Source organism: Thalassophryne amazonica, chromosome 6 (assembly GCF_902500255.1).
Source record: "Thalassophryne amazonica chromosome 6, fThaAma1.1, whole genome shotgun sequence".
NCBI lineage: Eukaryota > Metazoa > Chordata > Actinopteri > Batrachoidiformes > Batrachoididae > Thalassophryne > Thalassophryne amazonica.
The window spans coordinates 20,824,304-20,849,786 of NC_047108.1; the positions used below are offsets into that span (position 1 = coordinate 20,824,304).

At 42.3% G+C, this 25,483-nt stretch overlaps 1 protein-coding gene across 1 annotated transcript in view; it reads left to right on the forward strand.

The window, feature by feature from the left end:
- The window catches only part of itpr3 (inositol 1,4,5-trisphosphate receptor, type 3), a 230,263-nt gene that overhangs the window by 33,916 nt on the left and 170,864 nt on the right, over positions 1–25,483 (forward strand). Inside the window, exons 2-3 of the mRNA XM_034171879.1 lie at positions 6,159–6,245; positions 12,998–13,156. Of these exons, the coding sequence (XP_034027770.1) occupies positions 6,159–6,245; positions 12,998–13,156 (246 nt within the window). The remainder of the gene's footprint in view (positions 1–6,158; positions 6,246–12,997; positions 13,157–25,483) is intronic.

Sequence of the window (25,483 nt, forward strand, 5' to 3'; positions counted from 1 at the left end):
TTGTCTATGGGAGAAAAAGGCCTCTTGAAGTGCTACATAAGATTCTGTACACCCATACAGCTCCTGTAACACACCGATGATCGTTGCTGGATCTAAACGCTCTTCGCTGGAATGATGCTCAGTTTCCTCACGTCCCCTCCAGATGATCAAAATAAAAAATGCTTGGTCAGCTTCCGACATGTGACAGGCTCTCACACAGGTTTGCATCTCCTCCAGCCATTCAGCCAACCTCATGCCTGTCTTTCCCAAAAACATGGGACATTTTCTGTCTCGGGGTAAAAAATTAACTTCTCCATTACTGGAGCACTCCCGCTGGTGGATGCATTAAATGAGGGCTCTATATTTGAGCCAGGCACTGCCTCAGCCTGTTTCACCCTCTCATTCTCCATCCTCAGCTGAGTGACTAACTCTCTCAGTTCCTGCGTTTCCTCTGCCATCATACCACCTGAGACTTTCAGACAATATGGGTGAGACCAAAATAAGAGGGGAAATCACTTTCACAGAAACCAACCGCTGCTTTGCTCTGAAAAAGAAAAAAAAAAGACACACACACAAAAGAAAATTTTGCCTTCATTAAAAAACAAACAGAACACATCTCTCTGTTCACAATTTGCATCCCACTTCTGACACCAAATGTGGCAAAGCGGACAACTTACCTTTAATCGTCAAGACAATTGGACATCATGAATAAACATGATAGGTTGGACGTCTGCCACTACCCTGGGAGATTCATGCAGGGAATTCGGCAATTAAAATAACTTCAACTGAAGAAACACAGGTTCGTTGCAAATGAGACAGAAGTGGTACCAAAATACAAAATAATTTATTAACAATGAAACTATTGATAATGACAATTTATAAATCCTAACTTTAAAACACTAATAAACAAAGCCACATGAGGGCACCCTTGCGCCATGCAGCTCGGCAGCACATGCAGCTGTCAGTCTGAGACTGGGAGAACCTTCTCAGTTGTCCACAATGAACGTCAAGGCGGAACAGCAGGCAGGGCACATCCAAACAGCCTTTCAGGACAAAACCTCCCGGCAGATTGTCAGAGCAAATCAGCAGGCCTTCCTTCCATGGCTCGGTCCACAAACCTGCATTTCAGACAAGCATAAATAACAAAAATACTTGAAGCAGGAGGAGCCTCACTTCCCACATTACATACCGAACCGTCCATCACAGCGATCAGCTGTGAATCTACCCCGCACCAGAGCATCAAACGGCACCACCAGCACCCAGCAGTGCACAGCCAATGACAGCTCCCACTAAACAACAAAACCATTCACATAAACACTCAGCAACACACATCAACAAGCTCGCAGCTGTGGCCAGTGCTTACCTGTCCTCATGGGGACGAGGAACTGAATACGCCGTTGGACTAGCCTAGAAAATTGACTCAAATTAAAGAGAGACTGTTAGACGAGCCAAGACCAATTACTCAAATTAAAGAGAGACTGTTGGACTAATCTAGAACAGTGACTCAAAGAGAAACTGTTAGACTAGTCTAGAACAATGACTCAAAGAGAGACTGTTGGACTAGTCGAGAACAATGACTTAAATTAAAGAGAGACTGTTGGACGAGCCTCGAACAATGACTGTAATTAGTTAGAAACTGTTGGACTATTCTAGAACAATGGCTCAAATTAAAGAGAGACTGTTAGACGAGCCAAGACCAATTACTCAAATTAAAGAGAGACTGTTAGACTAGTCTAGAACTATGACTCATTAACGAGAGACTTACCCCCAATCTCAATTCTCTTTTGATCCCCTTCCCCTTGGCCCTACCCCTACGCCTACCCCTTCAAAACAAGGGGTAGGCGTAGGGGTATGCCTCTAGCCCTATGAATTGAGACACCCCTCACCTTAGGAAAAAAAAAACTGCCCGTGTCAAACTGCTGTCTTCACTGTTTAACATGGCAACCGAAATGCAACTTGTTGCAGTAGCCTGTTTTCTCTTTTTATTTTCTCGCCTTTCTGCATAAATGCAAAGAAATAGAAGTTGTTGCAGATTTCTTCAAGACATCGTAATCAAGTCAATTTAATTAATTTGTAATTTATAATAGTAGTAATAATTAATAGTATTAATAATAATTAATTAATTAATAATTAATGTTAATAGTACTAATAATTAATCAATAATAGTGATAATATTGTTTGATTTATCATTAATTGATTTAGTAATTAATTAATTAGTAATTAAAATAAATAAACACTTGAAATATATCAGTCTGTGTGGAATGAATGTATACATTATACACGTTTCACTTTTTGAATGGAATTACTGAAATAAACCAATTTTTTCATGATATTCTAATTATATGATCAGCACCTGTATGTATGTTATGGACTGCATCTAGTTCTGTTAACCTGATATTTCTTTTTCAAATTCTCCCATTTTTTGCATCCAGCCCTATTTCCTTTAGAAATTTCCTTGACAAATAATAGCAGGACATCAGGTTATGTGTTACACATATGCATGTGTGTGTATATATTTTCCAACTTATTTCCATTGATGAAACTTCTCCTCCTTTTCTGCCTGAAAGCTCATTAGGATTCGAGTGTGCTCAGGGCTCCCTGTTTGTTTACAAAATACACACATGTTACAGACCTTGAAATCCAACAGCAGGGATTGATATTATCCAAAGATTTATGGACATACAAATTAATATGCTTACACTTTATCATTTTCTTCATCTTCAGAACGACAATATACGCAACATGCATCCAGCAGCATACATGTTGCTGTCACAGGCAACTGCCTGTAAAATTTTTTGGCAAGTTATATCTTTCTAAACAGCGTAATTTGTAATGAACGCCACTTTCATTTGTGCGGCTTTTTCGGCGCCATGTTTGTTTCTATGGAGACAGTGGTAAGCTCCTCCTACCCCTCCAAACAGAGTGTGCATCCAGATTCACTCCATTTGGAGGGGTTTGAAGCCCTCTGCCTCCCCTCCACCTCGCTCCAGAAAGAGAAGTGAGACACTGCTCTGTCTCATGCACGCACAAAACGGAGGGGAAGGGGTAAGGGGAAGGGCCAAGGGGTAGACTTGAGATTCAGCCTTAGACGACCTGCGGACAATGACTCCAGTTAGGAAGAAACTGTTAGACGATTCTCGAACAATGACTCCAGATAGTGAGAAACTGTTACACTAGTCTAGAACAATGACTCAAATTACAGAGAGACAGACTCGTGTAGACCAGTGACTCAAATTAAAGAGAGACTGTTGGACTAGTCTAGAACAATAACTCAAATTAAAGAGAGAATGTTGGACTAGTCTAGAGCATTGACTCAAATTAGAGAGAAATTGTTAGACTAGCCTAGAACAATGACTCAAATTAAAGAGAGTCTCTTACACGAGCATGGAACAGTGAATCCAGTTAGTTGGAAACTGTTGGCTAGTCTAGAACAATCACTCATTTTAAATAGACACTGTTAGACTAGCTTAGAACAATGACTGAAATTAAAGAGAGACTGTTCGATGAGCCGAGACCAATGACTCAAATTAAAAAGAGACTATTAGACCAGTCTAGAACAATGACTCATTTTAAAGAGAGCCTGTTAGACTAGCCTACAACAATGACTTGAATTAAAGAGAGACTGTTGGACTAGCCTAGACCAATGACTCATTTTAAAGAGATACTGTTAGACTAGCCTATAGCTGTGACTCAAATTAAAGAGAGACTGTTGGACTAATCTAGAACAATGACTCAAATTAAAGAGAGACTGTTAGACGAGCCTCGAACAATGATGCCAGTTGGTGAGTAACTGTTGAACTCGTCTCGACCAATGACTCAAATTAAAGAGAGGCTGTTAGACTAGCCTAGACCAATGACTCAAATTAAAGCAAGACTGTTGGACTTGTCTAGAACAATGACTCAAATGAAAGAGACTGTTAGATGAGCCTCGAACAATGAGTCCAACTAGTGAGAAACTGTTGGACATGCCTGGAACAATGACTCAAATTCAGAGAGACTGTTAGACTAGTCTAGAACAATGACTCCAATTAAAGAGATATTGTTGTACTAGTCTGTAACAATGACTCCAATTAAAGAGAGACTCTTAGACTAGTCTAGAACAATGACTCAAATTAAAGAGAGACTGTTGGACGAGCCTCGATCAATGACTCAAATTGAAGAGATATTGTTGGGCTAGTCTAGGACAGTGACTCAAAGAGAGACTGTTAGACTAGCCTATAACAATGACTCAAATTAAAGCGATATTATTGGGCTAGTCTAGAACAATAACTCAAATTAAAGCGATACTGTCAGACTAGTCTGGAACAATGGCTCAAATTTAAGAGAGAATGTTAGACATGCCTCAAACAATGACTCCAATTGAAGAGAGACTGTTGGACGAGTCTAGAACAATGACTCATTTTATAGAGAGACTGTTAGACAAGCCTCAAACAATGATTCCAATTAGTGAGAAACTATTGGACGTCTGCAACAATGACTCATTTTAAATAGAGACTGTTAAGGGGCACTAGTGCACATCTGTACAATGTAGACGCGTGTTGTTAGAGCTCCCCTCCACAACTTTGAGAGTGTGAATTAGTATCCAGTAGTAAAGTTAAAGACACCTGGTCAGTAGAACGTGGTGTCAACATCTCTGATAAGGTATGGGAGAACAGCCTATGTACAGTAAAGTCTTGCTCTGTTAACATCAGGCACCACCTAATTCAGTTTAAAGTGGTCCATTGTCTTTATTACTCAAAGGTCAGGCTGCATAAATCTATCCTGCTGTTTTCCCACTGTGTGACAAGTGCAAAGTCTCTGAGAGACTTCTGGTCCAAGATATTTGATTGGTATGAAAAGGCGTATACATGTTCCATTTCTCCTGATGCTGAATTGGCTATTTTTGGCTGCTCCAAGGCCTCTGAGTCTTCCAAAAACTACACAGTTGTTTCTCAGGCTAGGCATGATAGTCGCTAAACGGTTCGTCCTCTACGAGTGGAAATCGCCAGCTCCTCCATCTTTTAAAAAGTGGATTGTAGACATATCTGTCATACAGATAGAGAACCTGAGATTTTCCAGAATGGATTCTTCCACGCTGTTTCCTGCCATTTGGGACCCTTTGCTCTCCCACCTGGGATCGATGTCATCACCCAGTGACTTTCTTGTGGGACACCGTGCAAATGGCACCTTATGTTATATGCAGCGATTCTGATGATGCATCCTGTTTTCCTTTTTCTGTTTTTTTGGGCATTGACGTGTGCACCTTTTATTTCTTTTGTTTTTCTGTCTGGGCTGGGGATACTGTGTGTTTTTCTCCTTTATTTCTCTTTCTTTTGTTCAAACTAAATAACTGAATAAAAACAATTTACCAAAAAAAAAAAAAAAAAGAGAGACTGTTAGAGTAGCCTAGAACAATGACTCAAATTAAAGAGAGACTGTTAGAGTAGCCTAGAACAATGGCTCAAATTAAAGAGAGACTGTTAGAGTAGCCTAGAACAATGGCTCAAATGAAAGAGAGACTGTTAGAGTAGCCTAGAACAATGGCTCAAATGAAAGAGAGACTGTTAGAGTAGCCTAGAACAATGGCTCAAATGAAAGAGAGACTGTTAGAGTAGCCTAGAACAATGGCTCAAATGAAAGAGAGACTGTTAGAGTAGCCTAGAACAATGGCTCAAATGAAAGAGAGACTGTTAGAGTAGCCTAGAACAATGGCTCAAATGAAAGAGAGACTGTTAGAGTAGCCTAGAACAATGGCTCAAATGAAAGAGAGACTGTTAGAGTAGCCTAGAACAATGGCTCAAATGAAAGAGAGACTGTTAGAGTAGCCTAGAACAATGGCTCAAATGAAAGAGAGACTGTTAGAGTAGCCTAGAACAATGGCTCAAATGAAAGAGAGACTGTTAGAGTAGCCTAGAACAATGGCTCAAATGAAAGAGAGACTGTTAGAGTAGCCTAGAACAATGGCTCAAATGAAAGAGAGACTGTTAAATGAGCCTAGACCAGTGACTCAAATTAAAAGAGACTGCTGGACTAGTCTTGAACAATAACTCAAATTAAAGAGAAACTGTTGGACGAGCCTTGGATGCAGACTTGGAGTGGAGGGAACCTCTGTCTATGGTCATTTCTCAGTCTAGGCACAGAGTTCATTGGCCTAGCTTTGTTGTGCTCACTGCTGATGGTGAATTGTGTGTCTTTGTCAGCATGCCTCCAACCTGGAACAGAAGCAGAATGAGACTGAAAATAAGAAAGTCCATGGAGATGTTGTCAAGTACGGAACTGTCATACAGGTAAGAACGTTCTGAGTGAATGTTGTTGGATACGAGGCATCTGCAGGGAACTGGACATGGTCCATCAGGCCTCTGTAGGACCACTGAAGCCTTACTGGACACTTGAGTATGTGGTCCCTCGGCTTCAGGGTTTTGTGCAGTTAACAGTTTTCTATCCATGTTTCCTGTGGACAGCCAGATCAGGTCAGGACACCTCTGGGGACATGAGCTTGTGCCCCAGTCCTGATCAGCAAAAATAAGACTGCTGTGTATTTTGTGTATGTCTCTGTTTATGTTGCTTTGTCGTTTGTGTCTCTCATTGTGTATGTCATTGCTTTGTTGTTTGTCTGTCTGTTTGTATGTGTGTCTGTCTCTATATTTGTTGCTTTGTTGTTTGTGCCTCTGCCTGCATGTCTCTTTGTTTTTGCTTTGTTGTTTGTGTCTGTGTTCTGTGTGTGTGTCTCTGTTTAGTTGTTTGTGTGTCTCTGTCTTGCTTTCTGTTTTTGTTGCTTTATATTTGTGTGGGAGGGGGGTGTCTGTTTTTGTTGCTTTGTTTGTGTGCGAGTGTGTCTCTCTGTTTTTGTTGCTTTATGTTTGTGTCTGTTGGTGTGTCTCTATTTTTGTTACTTTTTTGTGTTTGTGTGTGTCTGTTTTTGTTGCTTTATGTTTGTGTATGTATGTGTCTCTGTGTTTTTGTTACTTTTTGTGTGTGTCTCTGTCTCTTGTTTTTGTTGATGTCTGTTTTTGTTGCTTTGTTGTTTGTTGCTTTATATTTGTGTGTGTGTGTGTGTGTGTGTGTGTGTGTGTGTCCGTTTTTGTTGCTTTGTTGTTTGTGTGCACTTGTCTCTCTGTTTTTGTTGCTTTATGTTTGTGTGTCTACTTGTGTCTCTATTTTTGTTACTTTGTTTTGTGTGTGTATGTGTCTTTGTTTTTGTTGCTTTGTTGTTTCTGTCTATGATTTTGTTTGTGTGTGTGTGTGTCTCTGTTTTTGTTGCTTTATGTTTGTGTGTATTTGTGTCTCTATTTTGTTTGAGTGTGTGTCTGTCTCTCTGTCTGTTTTTGTTGCATTGTTTTTGTGTGTGTGTGTGTGTGTGTGTGTGTGTGTGTGTGTCTGTTTTTGTTGCGTTGTTGTTTGTGTGTATGTGTGTTTGTGTGTGTCTCTGTTTTTGTTGCTTTGTTGTTTGTGTCTCTGTTTCTTTTATTTGTCTCCCTCAGGAGAAATTTGCCTTGGACAGAGGGGTCTGCTGCACAACAACACATCCGACACGCACCACCCATGCATCAAAAACAACCACACAACAGATCAAAATTAAAATACAAATACATAATCAATAAAAACCATATTAACATCTTAGTGCAAATTAAACCATATTAACATCTTAGTGCAAATTCCGCAACACATGACCTCATACTATCTTCCCTGATCTGTCTGCTCATTTATGAGCTTCACTGACAATGGAATAAATGAATGTTTATATCATTTATATTTACAAAGAGGAACCCTGTACCTCCTTCCTAAGTTCAGTAAAATATATTCAGAGTGCACTACATGAGAAGCATCTGATAAGATATTGTCTGCAAGTCTGAGAATTGCCTTTTCAAACAACTCTTGTGGAGTTACATGTACCACCATACTATTGATTTTGCCAGCTGTTTTTGTCAGATTTAGTATTTGAGTTTTTGATTTAACTGTTAAATTGCCAAACCAGCTGGTAATACTGAACCATAATACAGACTCAATAGTTCATCTGCAGAAAATCAGCATAATATTCCTACATACTCCAAATAATCAGAGTCGGTGGATTTGTGTGCCAGCTTAAGTTGTTGTCGATGTAAACCCCCATATATTTATATGAATCCACCTGCTCAATGTTATGTCCATGTATGGCGACCACACTACGTCCCCAACAGGCACCAACAGGTCCACATACATCTCCACTGTTTTATTAGTGTTAATCTGAAGTTGGTGGGCGTCACACCAGTTCACAAACTTGTCCACTCCAGATTTGTGATGACTTAAATTGCTATTATTGTTTAGCAGATTAAGTATTACAGCGTCTTTGAAAATTTAACAACATTCTGGTTTGGCTGGGAGCTGACACAGTCACTGGTATACAGTGTAAATAGAAATGGTGAGCTAACACAGCCCTGAGGGACTCCAATTCCGCTTAATGCACCATCAGAGAGGACAGAATTAAACTTCACCTGCTGTGACCTGTTTGACAGAAAAGAGTGATACCACTTAATTAAGGGCCCCTTCACACATAGTATGAATGTGGCCGAATTGCACATGAAGTGCACATGAAGCAGGAATCGTATGCAATATCTGTAAAATCATAGCTACCTCCATGCCTCATACACCTGTTGCTACAACTGTTTGCGCACACCAGCGGCTAAAAGACAGAGCATGCGCTATGAGAGTCCATCAAACCCTCTCGCAACAGGTGTCGCCAAATTCCAGGTGACACACACAAACGTCTAACACCGCTCACATGGCACTTAGAAAATGTGTGGCTATCCGCGCGGTTAGCATGACAACAGTCAGCAGACAATCACTGTCGAGCTAGATGTGAAATTTGTCTAAGTGCCTCACGAGTGTGACTTTGCAAACAGACACAGTGACACAGTGGTGTGTGTGCTGAACTGACGGGGTGTGGTCGCCGACAGGAGCGGCTGTGGAGATCTGTGGTTCTGGGCGTCATGGCTGGGGAACGCGTACTGTGCATGGACGGACATGAGCTGACACTGTCCTCACATGGACATACATAAAAACATATCGCTGTTGCAATGGGCTGCAGCGAATGCGCGCATGCCGCACACATTAACAGGCTACCCCAGGTGAAATGGACCATTGACATGGTGTCTGTCCTGCGGTCCACAAAGACTCGTGTGTCGAGCAGGACACGTGCGGGGCCGACTGGGCACATCGCCAGCAGATGTGGACATGATAAGAGCACCCTGCTTCGCATTCATGTTATTTTATGACTGTATGTCTGTGACCATGGGTTATCTACAGAGGAACAGACGGTTCCTACTTGTATTGCCTGCTTGATAAGAGGGATTCAATAAAATGTGGTGTTTTTATATGGTGTGTGGTTTTAATTTTTCTTAAATACGTCCATGTCCTTCTTGATATCAGGCATTTTCCCGCACCTTTCACAGGACAGTGATGGTAGCTCAGTGGTAAAATTTGTGGCTGGCAATCAGAGCATTTGGAAAGTGCAGTTTCGAATCCCGTGGGTGGCATATATTTTTTTAGCATTTTTATTTTCACAGCAGCTGTGCGCCGTGGTTACACGAAAGGGTTCACGTTCAGCTGAGCCGGTTTTTGAAGAATGATATGTGACTGTGTCTCTCTCTCTCTCTCTCTCTCTCTCTCTCTCTCTGTTTTTGTTGCTTTATGCTTGTGTGTTTGTCTCTCTCTCTCTGTCTCTCACTCTGTTTTTGTTGCTTTGTTGTTTGTGGGTGTGTGTCTCTCTCTGTTTTTGTTGCTTTGCTTTTTATCTCTCTGTTTTTGTTGCTTTGTTGTTTATATATCTCTCTCTCTCTTTTTGTTGCTTTGTTGTTTATCTCTCTCTCTCTCTGTTTTTGTTGCTTTGCTGTTTGTGGGTGTGTGTGTCTCTCTCTCTGTTTTTGTTGCTTTGCTGTTTGTGGGTGTGTGTGTCTCTCTCTCTGTTTTTGTTGCTTTGCTGTTTGTCTCTCTCTCTCTCTCTCTCTCTGTTTTTGTTGCTTTGCTGTTTGTGTGTCTCTCCCCCTCTGTTTTTGTTGCATTGCTGTTTGTGTCTCTCTCCCCCTCTGTTTTTGTTGCATTGCTGTTTGTGTCTCTCTCTGCTTTTGTTGCTTTATGTCTGTATGTTTATCTCTCTCTCTCTGTGTTTTTGTTGCTTTGTTGTTTGTGTGTGTCTCTGTCTCTCTCTGTTTTTGTTGCTTTGTTGTTTGTTTGTGTGTGTCTCTCCCTCTGTTTTTGTTGCTTTGTTGTTTATCTCTCTCTCTGTTTTTGTTGCTTTGTTGCTTTGTTTGTGTGTGTCTCGCTGTTTGTGGATGTGTGTAATTCTCTGTTTTTGTTGCTTTGCTGTTTGTGGATGTGTGTAATTCTCTGTTTTTGTTGCTTTGCTGTTTGTGGATGCGTGTAATTCTCTGTTTTTGTTGCATTGTTGTTTGTGTGTCTGTCCCTCTGTTTTTGTTGCTTTGTTTGTTTGTGTGTCTCTCCCTCTGTTTTTGATGCATTGCTGTTTATGTCTCTGCTTTTTTGCTTTGTTTGTGTGTTTATCTCTCTCTCTGTTTTTGTTGCTTTGTTTGTTTGTGTGTCTCTCCCTCTGTTTTTGATGCATTGCTGTTTATGTCTCTGCTTTTGTTGCTTTGTTTGTGTGTCTCTTTTTGTTGCTTTGTTTGTGTGTTTATCTCTCTCTCTCTGCTTTTGTTGCTTTGTTGTTTGTGTGTCTCTCCCTCTGTTTTTGTTGTTTGTGTGTCTCTCACTCTGTTTTTGTTGCATTGCTGTTTCTCTCTCTGCTTTTGTTGCTTTATGTTTGTGTGTTTATCTCTCTCTCTCTCTCTCTCTCTCTCTCTCTCTCTGTTTTTGTTGCTTTGTTGTTTGTGTGTCTCTCCCTCTGTTTTTGTTGTTTTGCTGTTTATGTCTCTTTTTGTTGCTTTGCTGTTTCTCTTTTTGTTGCTTTATGTTTGTGTGTTTATCTCTCTCTCTCTCTCTTTGTTGTTTGTGTGTCTGTCTGTTTTTGCTGCTTTGTGTGTGTGTGTGTGTGTGTGTGTGTGTGTGTGTGTCTCTTTTGTTTTTGCTTTGTGTATTGTGGACTCCATTTCGATCTTGCTGACATTGAGGTGCCACAGACCACCTGAGGCTAAGGACACACCCACAGTCACCTGCCTGTGGCTGATACATGGTTGATTTCAGGAAACTTTGCCTTCGGCCCACCTAGAAGTTTGTCAATTGGGGTCCTTGCTCCGACATCGCCATGACAACCATGTGTCTTCTCCTGCCTCGACTGCGGCACTGTCAGAATGTTTTTCCGAACCTCCACGTAGGATTTCTGAATCTTGTTTGTCATATCTCTTGTGACTTTCACTCTGTCTCCATTTTGATGGGTATCTGCCGCTGAGTCATGCCTCGTGCCCTCCCCACGGTCATGTGTCATTATGACTTGGCCATGGACACGCCCACATCCTGTGTGAGTGCTCCTTCGCTATCTGCTAATGTCAATATTGACGCCAACACCTGTCATTATGACACAGAGTTGGCGTGGCTTCTGCTGAGTGACACTGAGTCCGTGTGATACAGACTCCTGCAGGAGGGCGGTGTGCGTGTGTGCGTGTGTCCCCTCTCTGTCACTGTCCCACAGGGCGTGGCATCCCCTTCTGTCTTTATTCACTTCCTGCAAAGAAAGTGTGACTGTGGTCACGTGACATGGTCCTCGGCGACTTTGCACTCCGGACGTGGTGTGTGATGGTCCGAAGGTTTCTGGTCAGACACCAGGCCCAGTTTCATAAAGCAGTCTAATCTTGGTTTGTCGAATAACTTAGTTGACTCATTTTTTGACATTAGTCGTTACACAAAGCGCTTTGTCAGCTAAAGTTTTGCGTTACCTGACTAAAGTTTTTAGCCTGGTACAGAGGAGGCTAATCTGATTTTAGTTGACAAAACTTCAGTGTCTGTCCTCAAAAAATGGCTGCTCAGCCCTATGCCTGTCATATTCCTCCAAAAGGAGGAGCTTCCTTCGATTTTCGCCATGGTTGTAGCAGACGGCTGTCATGATGTGTTTGTGACAGTTCTCAAATTAGCCACCGGGCATCGCTGTTCGACTGAGCAGCATTGTGTGCACAAAAAGGCTTGATGGAAGCTGCTAGACTAAGAGCTAAGCACGTCATTCTGCAGTTTGTATGCGTCCGTAAATGTTAATAAAGCCAATTAACGAAACAAAGATTCAACGACTATTGTCGACTAATGTAAGACGGCTAATCCGCAACTTTAACCATCGAGGTGAAACAGTGATTAGATAGATAATGTTGGACAACTAACAATAGTCATCTAAGTAAGTTTAGTGGACTCAAAGATTAGGCTGCTTTATGAAACCGGTGTCGATGACTGAACTAAAAATTGGCCCCCTTGCCTTCACTGCACATGCATAATTTTGGAACATCAGCAGCAGTTCACTGATTCATTTCTGGTTTTTGCTTCAAACTGCCTCCATTCATCATCCATCTCAACCACAGATATCTGAAGCTTTTCTACAACAATCATTTCCACATAAATTCAGCATTATTTCATCATAAAAGACGGAGGAAGTGATCAGAGGACCACAACAGGACATCTGAGTTTGACTCTCTGAGTCTGACTTTCTACATCCAATAAGATCAAAGGGAATAATGTGATTATTAACCATCAGATGACAAAGTTAAACCACTTAAATCATTTGAAAGTCAGTTTGAACTAGAAACGAGGTGATAATCTGTGAATCACTGTTGGGGGGGATTTTTAGGGGTACTGTTCGGTCTGCAACACCGGGCCATGGTTTCTATCATGATCCTCCAAACGTGACACAAACACAGTATGAAGACAGAGTAAACACAGAGTATGAAGTTTGGTCACCACATGAAAGCAGCTGCAGGTTTGAGCATCATCATCAACTTTGCAAGCAGGGTCATAGGTCAGGTGTCTTCCAGCAGATGGCGACACTGGACCTGTGGCAGCCACATGGACTCTTGCTGCTGATGAAATGTTTTTGCTGTTAAGCTGCTTTTTCTGATTGTTGTTATTTTGGCAGCTGCTCCACATGAAGAGTAACAAATACCTGACGGTCAACAAACGACTTCCTGCTCTACTGGAGAAGAATGCCATGCGCGTCACTCTGGACGGGACAGGAAATGAAGGCTCCTGGCTGTTCATCCAGCCCTTTTGGAAGCTCCGCGCCAACGGAGACAATGTAAATATACGTCAGACCTCTCCTAATACACTAATGTATACAATGCGCTTCATACTACACCTCATATTGCTGGACACAGGATACGTTTTACAAAATGTGGTCCTGCTGTATGCATTATGCTTCTTGCTGCACCTTGTATCACTGCAGACGCTGCACTTAATGGTGCACCTGGTATTACTACACATGCTGCTCTTCATGGTGCACCTTCTATCCCTACACACGCTGCGCTTATGGACACCTGGTGTAACACAATACACTGCCCTTCATGGTCCACCTGGTATAACTACACACTGCCCTTAATGCTGCACCTGGTACAACTACACACACTGTCCTTCATGGTCCACCTGGTACAACCCCAATTCCAATGAAATTGGGACGTTGTGTAAAATGTAAATAAAAACAGAATACAATGATTTGCAAATCCTCTTCACCCTATATTCGATTGAATACACCACAAAGACAAGATATTTAATGTTCAAACTGATAAACTTTATTGTTTTTGTGCAAATATTTGCTCACTTTGAAATGGGTGCCTGCAACACTTTAAAAAAAGCTGGGACAGTAGTATGTTTATCACTGTGTTACATCACCTTTCCTTCTAACAACACTCAATAAGCGTTTGGGAACTGAGGACACTAATTGTTGAAGCTTTGTAGGTGGAATTCTTTCCCATTCTTGCTTGATGTGCGACTTCAGTTGTTCAACAGTCCGGGGTCTCCATTGTCGTATTTTGCGCTTCATAATGCACCACACATTTTCAGTGGGCAACAGGTCTGAACTGCAGGCAGGCCAGTCTAGTACCCACACTCTTTTACTCCAAAGCCACGCTGTTGTAACACATGCAGAATGTGGCTTGACATTGTCTTGCTGAAATAAGCAGGGGCATCCCTCAAGAAAACGTTGCTTGGATGGTAGCATGTGTTGCTCCAAAACCTGGATGTACCTTTCAGCATTGATGGTCCCATCACAGATGTGTAAGTTGCCCATGCCATGGGCACTAACACACACCCCATACCATCACAGATGCTGGCTTTTTAACTTTGCACTGGCAGAAATCTGGATGGTCTTTTTCCTCTGTTGTCCAGAGGACACGACGTCCATGATTTCCAAAAACAATTTGAAATGTGAACTTATCAGACCACAGCACACTTTTCCACTTTGCATCTGTCCATTTCAAATGAGCTCTGGCCCAGAGAAGGCGGCGGCATTTCTGGATGTTGTTGATGTATGGCTTTCACATTACATGGTAGAGTTTTAACTTGCACTTGTAGATGTAGTGACGAACTGTGTTAACTGACAATGGTTTTCTGAAATGTTCCTGAGCCCACATGGTAAGATCCTTTACACAATGATGTTGGTTTTTAATGCAGTGCTGCCTGAGGGATCGAAGGTCACGGGCATTCAATGTTGGTTTCCGGCCTTGCTGCTTACGTGTAAAAAATTTCTCTGGATCTTATGATTATATAATGGACTGTAGATGATGGAATCCCTAAACTCCTTGGAATTGAAAGTTGAGAAATATTGTTCTTAAACTGTTGAACTATTTTTTTTTCACGCAGTTGTTCACAAAGTGGTGACCCTCGCCCCATCTTTGCTTGTGAACGGCTGAGCTCCTTTTATACCTGATCATGACACTCACCTGTTTCCAATTAACCTGTTCACCTGTAGAATGTTCCAAACAGGTGTTCTTTGAGCATTGGTGATGTAACACATTGGTAAATGCTGCACCTGGTAAAACTACACACACTGCCCTTAATGCTGCACCTGGTGTGACTACACGCTCTGCCCTTCATGCTGCACCTGGTGTGACTACACGCTCTGCCCTTCATGCTGCACCTGGTGTGACTACACGCTCTGCCCTTCATGCTGCACCTGGTGTGACTACACACTCTGCCCTTCATGCTGCACCTGGTGTGACTACACGCTCTGCCCTTCATGCTGCACCTGGTGTGACTACACGCTCTGCCCTTCATGCTGCACCTAGTGTAACTACACATGCTGCACTTCATGGTACATGTTGTATCACGACACACGCTGTGCTTCATGGTGAACCTGGTATCACGATAGATGCTGTCCTACATGGGGCACCTGGTATAACGACACACACTGTGCTTCATGGTGCACCTGTATCACTGCACACAATGGCCTTCATGGTGCACCTGGTATAACCACTTGACCTTCGCTTCATGATGCATGTGGTATCATGAAGTGAAGTAACATATCTGAGTAACATATCTTGCAAAACGTCATTTTTATAACAATAGCCTCCTGACGTTTTATTGGAATGGGTTCCTGACCTTTTATAAAAGTGGGTTCCTGAGCATTTATAAGAGTGGGTTCCTGACCCTTTATAAAAGTGGGTTCCTGAGCCTTTGCAAAAGTTGGCTCCTGACCATTTATAAGAGTGGATTCCTGACCCTTTACAAAAGTTGGCTCCTGACCATTTATAAGAGTGGATTCCTGACCCTTTATAAAAGTGGGTTCCTGAGCCTTTACAAAAGTTGGCTCCTGACCATTTATAAAAGTGGGTTCCTTACCCTTTATAAAAGTGGGTTCCTGAGCCTTTATAAAAGTGAACTCTTGACCCTTTATGAGAGTGGACTCTTGACCCTTCATGAGAGTGGACCCCTGAGCCTTTATAAAAGTGGGTTCCTGCGCCTTTATAAAACTGGGTTCCTTACTCTTTATAAAAGTGGACTCTTGGCCCTTTGAGAGTGGATTCTTGAGCCTTTATAAAAGTTGGTTCCTGAGCCTTTATAAGAGTGGGATCCTTATCCTTTATGAGAGTGGATTCCTGAGCCTTTAAAAAACCGGGTTCCTTATAAAAGTGGACTCTTGACCCTTTATGAGAGTGGATTCCTGAGCCTTTATAAAAGTGGGTTCCTTACCCTTTATAAACCTGGACTCCTGACCCAAAAAGTGGGTTCCTGCACCTTTATAAAACTGGGTTCCAGAGCCTTTATAAGAGTGGGTTCCAGAGCCTTTATAAGAGTGGGTTCCAGAGCCTTTATAAGAGTGGGTTCCAGAGCCTTTATAAGAGTGGGTTCCAGAGCCTTTATAAAAGTGGAGTCTTGACCCTTTATGAGAGTGGGTTCCTGTGCTTTTATAAAAGTGGGTTCCTTAGCCTTTATAAAAGTAACATATCTTGCAACACTTTGTTTTGCCAAGATAAAAAAAACAATCAAAGAAACATACATACAGAGAAAAAATATTTTAAAAACTTGGTTTTAGCAAGATAACAAACATACATAGTGAGTAACATGTCTTCCAATACTTCATTTTTTGGGAGATAACAAATTTACACATTAAGTAACATATCTTGCAAAACTTCATTTTGCTAAGAAAAAACAAAAGAAAGAAACATACATTCTGAGTAACATATCTTGCAAAATTTAATTTTGCCAAGAAAACAAACAAACATTCAGACATAATGAGTAACATCTTCCTAAACATAAAAAAAACAAAGAAACAAAACAAACAGACATACATACATACTGGGTAACATATCTTGCAAAACTTCATTTTTGGCAAGATTTAAAAAAAAAAAACATACATACATATGTACATACTGAGTAACATAGATTCCTGAGTGTTCATAAGAGTGGGTTCCTGAGCCTTTATAAGACTGGGTTCCTCAGCCTTTATGAAAGGGGGTTCCTGAACCTTTGTAAGAAATTCTTGACCCTTTATGAGAGTGGGCTCCTGAACCTTTATGAGAGTGGGTTCCTGACCCTTATAAGAGTGAACTCCTGACTTTTTGTAAGAGTGGGTTTTATATGAATGTGTTCCTGAGCTTTTATAGGAGTGGGTTCCTGAACCTCCCAAAGGGCAAACATTCCCAGGGAGGACAGAAGAAACACTACAAGCACACTTTGACAGCATCACTAAAAGCATTTGACATTAGCCCCGAATCCTGGGAGTTGACTGCCATGGATCAAACCAGATGGCGCTCCTCAGTCCACAGAGGTGACCAGTTGTGTGAGGCAAACAGAGTTGCTGCAGCAGAACAGAAGAGGTGAGCCAGGAAAGACAGAGCCAGTAAGCCTCCAACTGTCCGCCTCATCCCAAGCCCCCACTGCCCCCCACCTTCCGAGTGCAGATTGGTCTCATCTGCCATCTGAGCACCCACAGTTAGGCCCATTCCCCATCAACCCTTGGATGACAAAGTGGTCTCCAACCAAACAGATGGCCAAAGATCATTAGAGTGGGCCCCTGAGCCTTTACAAGAGTGGGCCCCTGAGCCTTTATTAGAGTGGATTCCTGAGCCTTATAAGAGTGAACTCCTGACTTTTTGTAAGAGTGGGCTCCTGACTTGTAAAAGAGTGGGTTTTATATGAATGTGTTCCTGAGCCTTTATAGCAGTGGGTTCTTGAACCTTTATAAAGTGGGCTCTTGACCCTTTATGAGAGTGGAGTCCTGAGCCTTTATAAAAGTGGGTTCCTGACATCTTTATAGCGTGTCTTCCTGAGCCTTTATAAGAGTGGGCTCCTGACTTTTTAATAGCGTGTACCACTTTCACACAATGTGCCCCAGGAAAATCCTCAACTTCAAGCGGCAAGACAGGATTCCAGGCACTGAGGTACTAGTACAACCAGACATGCCTAGCATCAAGACCATCTTCATGGAGACCCAGCTACACTGGGCTAGTCATGTAGCCTGCATGCCTGATGGTCGGCTGCCAAAGAGACTGTTCTACGGTGAGCTCCCAAAGGGAAAACGTTCCCAGGGAGGACAGAAGAAACACTACAAGCACACTTTGACAGCATCACTGAAAGCATTTGACATTACCCCCGTATCCTGGGAGTTGACTGCCATGGATCAAACCAGATGGCGCTTCTCAGTCCACAGAGGTGGCCAGTTGTGTGAGGCAAACAGAGCTGCTGCAGCAGAACAGAAGAGGTGATCCAGGAAAGACAGAGCCAGTAAGCCTCCAACTGTCCCCCTCATCCCAAGCCCCCACTGCCCCCCACCTTCCGAGTGCAGATTGGTCTCATCTGCCATCTGCACACCCACAGTTAGGCCCATTCCCCATCAACCCTTGGATGACAAAGTTGTCTCCAACCAAACAGATGGCCAAAGATCGTTAGAGTGGGCCCCTGAGCCTTTATTAGAGTGGGCCCCTGAGCCTTTATTAGAGTGGGCCCCTGAGCCTTTATTAGAGTGGGCCCCTGAGCCTTTATTAGAGTGGGCCCCTGAGCCTTTATTAGAGTGGGCCCCTGAGCCTTTATTAGAGTGGGCCCCTGAGCCTTTATATATATATAAAATATATATATATATATATAAAATATATATATATATATATATATATATATATATATACACACACACACAAAGAAACAAAAAGATAGAAACAAACAAACTTTATAAGAGTGGGAACATCGGCATTTATGAGACTGTGTTCCTGAGCCATTATTAGAGTGGGTTCCTGAGCCTGGGCTCCTGAGCCTTTATGAGAGTGGGTTCCTGAGCCTTTATTAGAGTGGGCCCCTGAGCCTTTATAAAAGTGGGTTACTGCACCTTCATAAACTTCATATCTTGCAAAACTTCGTTTTCGTTTTGCCAAGAAAAGAACAAACAAGCATACAGACATACTGAGGAATATCTTCCAAAACATCATTTTGGCAAGATTATATATATATATATATATATATATATATATATATATATATATATATATATATATATATATATACACACACACAAAGAAACAAATTTATAAGAGTGGGAACCTCGGCATTTATGAGACTGTGTTCCTGAGCCATTATTAGAGTGGGTTCCTGAGCCTGGGCTCCTGAGCCTTTATGAGAGTGGGTTCCTGAGCCTTTATGAGAGTGAGCTCCTGACTTTTTCTAAGAGTGGCCTCCTGACTTTTTATAAGAGTCGGATTTCTCGGAATGTGTCCCTGAGCCTATATAGGAGTGGGTTCTTGACCTTTTATAAGAGTGGGTTTCTCAGCCTTTATGAATGGGTTCTATACCCTTTATAAAAGTGGGCTCTTCACCCTTTATGAGAGTGGGTTCCTGAGCCTTTATAAAAGTGGATTCCTGACTTTCTATAAAAATGGGTTCCTGACCTTTTTATATGAATGTGTTCCTGAGCCTTTATAGCAGTGGGTTCTTGAACCTTTATAAAGTGGGCTCTTGACCCTTTATGAGAGTGGAGTCCTGAGCCTTTATAAAAGTGGGTTCCTGACATCTTTATAGCGTGTCTTCCTGAGCCTTTATAAGAGTGGGCTCCTGACTTTTTAATAGCGTGTACCACTTTCACACAATGTGCCCCAGGAAAATCCTCAACTTCAAGCGGCAAGACAGGATTCCAGGCACTGAGGTACTAGTACAACCAGACATGCCTAGCATCAAGACCATCTTCATGGAGACCCAGCTACACTGGGCTAGTCATGTAGCCTGCATGCCTGATGGTCGGCTGCCAAAGAGACTGTTCTACGGTGAGCTCCCAAAGGGAAAACGTTCCCAGGGAGGACAGAAGAAACACTACAAGCACACTTTGACAGCATCACTGAAAGCATTTGACATTACCCCCGTATCCTGGGAGTTGACTGCCATGGATCAAACCAGATGGCGCTCCTCAGTCCACAGAGGTGGCCAGTTGTGTGAGGCAAACAGAGCTGCTGCAGCAGAACAGAAGAGGTGATCCAGGAAAGACAGAGCCAGTAAGCCTCCAACTGTCCCCCTCATCCCAAGCCCCCACTGCCCCCCACCTTCCGAGTGCAGATTGGTCTCATCTGCCATCTGCACACCCACAGTTAGGCCCATTCCCCATCAACCCTTGGATGACAAAGTCGTCTCCAACCAAACAGATGGCCAAAGATCGTTAGAGTGGGCCCCTGAGCCTTTATTAGAGTGGGCCCCTGAGCCTTTATTAGAGTGGGCCCCTGAGCCTTTATTAGAGTGGGCCCCTGAGCCTTTATTAGAGTGGGCCCCTGAGCCTTTATTAGAGTGGGCCCCTGAGCCTTTATATATATATAAAATATATACACACACACACAAAGAAACAAAAAGATAGAAACAAACAAACTTTATAAGAGTGGGAACATCGGCATTTATGAGACTGTGTTCCTGAGCCATTATTAGAGTGGGTTCCTGAGCCTGGGCTCCTGAGCCTTTATGAGAGTGGGTTCCTGAGCCTTTATTAGAGTGGGCCCCTGAGCCTTTATAAAAGTGGGTTACTGCACCTTCATAAACTTCATATCTTGCAAAACTTCGTTTTCGTTTTGCCAAGAAAAGAACAAACAAGCATACAGACATACTGAGGAATATCTTCCAAAACATCATTTTGGCAAGATTATATATATATATATATATATATATATATATATATATATACACAAAGAAACAAAAAAGATAGAAACAAGCAAACTTTATAAGAGTGGGAACCTCGGCATTTATGAGACTGTGTTCCTGAGCCATTATTAGAGTGGGTTCCTGAGCCTGGGCTCCTGAGCCTTTATGAGAGTGGGTTCCTGAGCCTTTATGAGAGTGAGCTCCTGACTTTTTCTAAGAGTGGCCTCCTGACTTTTTATAAGAGTCGGATTTCTCGGAATGTGTCCCTGAGCCTATATAGGAGTGGGTTCTTGACCTTTTATAAGAGTGGGTTTCTCAGCCTTTATGAATGGGTTCTATACCCTTTATAAAAGTGGGCTCTTCACCCTTTATGAGAGTGGGTTCCTGAGCCTTTATAAAAGTGGATTCCTGACTTTCTATAAAAATGGGTTCCTGACCTTTTTATAGTGTGTGTTCCTGAGCCTTTATAAGTGTGTGTTCCTGAGCCTTTATAAGAGTGTGTTCCTGAGCCTTTATAAGAGTGGGTTCCTGGGTCTTTATAAGAGTGGGTTCCTGAGCTTTTTAAAAGTGGGTTCATAAGCCTTTATAAGAGTGGGTTCCTGAGCCTTTATAATATTGGGTTCCAAAGCCTTTATGAGTGGGTTCCTCACTTTTTATGAGAGTGGGTTCTTCAGCCTTTATAAGAGCGGGTTCCTGACCCTTGTCAGTGTGGGTTCCTCATTTGTTATAAGAGTGGGTCCATGAGCCTTTATAAGAGAGGGTTCCTGAACTTGTATATGTGTGGGTTCCTGAGCCTTTATAATAGTAGTCTCCTGAGGCTTTATAAGAGTGGGTTCCTGAGCCTTCATTAGAGTGGGTTCATGGGCCATTATAAGACTGGGTTCCTAAGCCTTTAAAAGAGGGGTTTCCTCACTTTTTATAAGAGTGGGTTCATGACCCTTTTTAAGAGTGGGCCCCTGAGCCTTTATGGGTGGGTTCCTCACTTTTTATTAGAGTTGGTTCCTGAGCCTATATTAGAGTGAGTTCTTGAGCCTTTATAAGAGCAGGTTCCTGATCCTTATAAGAGTGGGTTCCTCAGTTTTTAGAAGAATGTGTTTGTGAGCCTTTACAAGAGTGGGTCTATGAGCCTTTTAAAGAATGCTTATTTAAAACTTTTTTAAAATGTGTTTCAGGCATCCATTTCAAAATGAGCATATATATATATATATATATATATATATATTTTTTTTTTTTTTTTTTTTTTTTTTCCCCCAAATGAATAGCCCATGAAGAATGAATGATTTCAAGCACTACCATAGGCAACATTCCACTATGGTAGATATCTCCATGGCCTAATCAGTGGTTCACAGCAAGAGGAAAGCTGGAGTGAGGGGGCGAAGCCTCAGACGAGTGACATAAGATGCTGGTGCACTCTGCTTTTGAAGGTCATAACACTATTTTCGGTGATGTTGCCAACTATGTCATTTGGCAAGCTGTTCCAGACATGTACTGCTGCATGGATGAAAGTCCGGCCAGTAGAGATGGTTGTTGATACAGGCACTGCAAGGGCATGGCGAGGCATTGACAGACTGGTACAGGTGGCTCTCCTAACAACATATGGCTGAGGAAGTAGAGCACGAAGGTCCAATGGACATATGCTGGTGTGCATTTTGTAGAGAACTGTAGCTGCTGCCACTTGATGCCTTTGATGGAGGGTCATGATGTTAAATTTTAATTGTGCTTCATCCTCATCCATGCCAATAACTTGAATGGAGTCAAGCAATCCAAGTGTCGTTGGGCTAGCACTCATCCAAGAGAGTGATGCATACTCCATTACACTTCTAACTTGGACCTTGTAAACAGTTGCTCTGCCTGTCTTGTCCAGTTTGTTAGCCACTCTCCGTAGGGCCCCAAGTTTCTGCCCAGCTCTTGATGCGATGTTGGAGAGATGCTTCTTCTAGGTCATTTTGCTGTCGATTGTAAGACCTAGAATCTCCAGCTCATTCATCTCCGCCAGAGTGGAGATGAGTGGGTAAGAGTGGATTCCTCACTTTCTGTAAGAGTGGATTCCTCACTTTCTGTAAGAGTGGATTCCTCACTTTCTGTAAGAGTGGGTTCCTCACTTTCTGTAAGAGTGGATTCCTGAGCCTTTTAAAGACTGGGTTCCTGAGCCTTTTAAAGACTGGGTTCCTGAGCCTCCATAAGACTGGGTTCATGAGCCTCCATAAGACTGGGTTCCTGACCCTTTATGAGAGTGAGCTTCTCACTTGTTATAAGCTTGGGTTTCTTAGCCTTTATAGCAGTGGGTTCATGAGTCTTTATAACAGTGGGTTCCTGACCCTTTATGAGAATGGTTTCCAGAGCATTTTTGAGAGTCGGGTCCTGATGCTTTATGAGAGTAAGTTCCTGACCTTTTATGAGAGTGGGTTCTTTAGTCATTGTAAAAGTGTGTTTGTGAGCCTTTATAAGAGTGGGTTCATACCATTTATAAAAGTGGGTTCCTGAGCATTTTTATGAGTGGGTTCCTGAGCTTTTATGTGTGGTTCCTGAGCCTTTATCAGAGTGGGTTCCAGAGCCTTCATAAGTGTGGGTTCCTCAGCCTTTATAGGAGTGGGTTCCTGACCCTTTATAAGAGGGTTTTCCTTGGTTTTTATAAGAGTGGATTTCGTGAGACATAACAAGACTAGGTTCATGCACCTTTTAAAGAGTGGGTTCCTGAGCCTTTTTAAGTGTGGGTTCATGAGCCTTTATAAAAGTGGTTTCATTAGTCTTGATAACAATGGGTTCCTGACCCTTTATGAGAGTGGGTTCCTGACCCTTTATGAGAGTGGGTTCCTGACCCTTTATGCGAATGGTTTCCAGATTATTTTTGAGAGAGGGTTCCTGACCCTTTATGAGAGTGGGGTCCTTAGCCATGATAAAAGTGGATTCCTGAGCCTTTACAAGAGTGGATTCCTGAGCCTTTACAAGAGTGGATTCCTGAGCCTTTACAAGAGTGGATTCCTGAGCCTTTACAAGAGTGGATTCCTGAGCCTTTACAAGAGTGGATTCCTGAGCCTTTACAAGAGTGGATTCCTGAGCCTTTATTAGAGTGGGTTCCTGGTCCTTTATGAGAGTGGGCTTTTCACTTTTTGTAAGATTCGTTTTCTGAGCCTTTATAACAGTGGGTTTGTGAGTCTTTATAACAGTGAGTTCCTGACCCTTTATGAGAGTGAGTTCCTGACCCTTTATGAGAGTGGGTTCCTGACCCTTTATGAGAGTGGGTTCCTGACCCTTTATGAGAGTAGGTTCCTGAGCTTTTATGAGAGTTGGTTTCTACCATTTATAAAAGTTGGTTCCTGAGGCTTTATGAGAGTGGGTCCCTGAGCTTTTTATATATGTGGTTCCTGAGCCTTTATGAGAGTGGGTTCTTACTTTTTATATGATTTGGTTTGTGAGTCTTTATGAGAGTGGGTTCATGAGCCTTTTCAAGAGTGGGTACCTGAGCCTTTTTAAGAATGGATTCATGAGCCTTTATAAGAGTGTGTTCCTGAGACATTATAAGAGTGGATTTGTGAGCCTTCATAAGAGGTGGGTTCCTGTGTCTTTATAGGAGTGTGTTCCTAAGCCTTTATAAGAGGGGGTTCTTGAGCCTTTATAAGAGTGGGTTACTGAGCCATTTTAAGAGTGGCTTCTTGAGCCTTTATAAGAGTGGGTTCCTGAGGCTTTATAAGAGTGGGTTCCTGAGCCTTTATAAGAGTGGGTTCCTGAGCCTTTATAAGAGTGGGTTCCTGAGCCTTCATAAGAGTGGGTTCCTGAGCCTTCATAAGAGTGGGTTCCTCACTTTTTTATAAGAGTGCGTTCTTGAGCCGTCATAAGAGTGGGTTCCTCACTTTTTTATGAGTGCGTTCTTGAGCCTTTGAGAGTGGGTCCTTGAGTCTTTATAAGAGTGGGTTTGTGAGCCTTTTTAAGAGTGGGTTCCTGAGCCTTTATAAAAATGGGTTTCTGAGCCTTTATAAGAGTGGGTTCCTACCATTTATAAAAATGGGTTCCTGAGCCTTTATATGAGTGGGTTCCTGAGCCTTTACAACATTGGGTTTGTGAGTCTTTATAACAGTTGGTTCGTGACCCTTTATGAGAGTTGGTTCCTGAGCCTTTATAAGACTGGGTTACTATGACTTATAAAAGTGGGTTCCTGAGCCTTTATAAGAGTGGGTTCCAGAGCTTTTATAAAAGTGGGTTCCTGAGCCTTTATAAGAGTGGGTTCCAGAGCTTTTATAAAAGTGGGTTCCTGAGCCTTTATAAGAGTGGGTTCCAGAGCTTTTATAAAAGTGGGTTCCTGAGCCTTTATAAGAGTGGGTTCCAGAGCTTTTATATATGTGGGTTCCTGAGCCTTTATAAGAGTGGGTTTGTGAGTCATTATAACAGTTGGTTCCTGACCCTTTCTGAGAGTGGGTTCCTGATCCCTTATAAGAATGGGTTCCTTACCATTTATAAAATTAGGTTACTTAGCCTTTATAAGAGTGTGTTCCTGAGCCTTTGTACATGTGGGTTCCTGAGCTTTTATAATAGTGGGTTCCTGAGCCTTTTTAAGAGTGGGTTCCTGAGCCTTTATAAAAGTGGGTTTCTGAGCCTTTATAAGAGTGGGTTCCTACCATTTATAAAAGTGGGTTCCTGAGCCTTTATAAGAGTGGGTTCCTGAGCCTTTCTAACATTGCTTTCCTGAGTCTTTATAGCAGTTGGTTCCTGACCCTTTATGAGAGTGTGTTCCTGACCCTTTCTGAGAGTGGGTTCCTCACCCTTTCTGAGAGTAGGTTCCTGAGCTTTTATGAGAGTGGGTTCCTGATGCTTTATAAGAGTGGGTTCCTGACCATTTATAAAAGTGGGTTACTTAGCCTTTATAAGAGTCGATTCCTCACTTTTTATAAGAGTAGGTTCCTTTACCTTTATTAGAGTGGGCTCATGAGCCTTTATGAGAGCAGATCCTTGAGTCTTTATACAGTAGTGTTCAGAATAATAGTAGTGCTATGTGACTAAAAAGATTAATCCAGGTTTTGAGTATATTTCT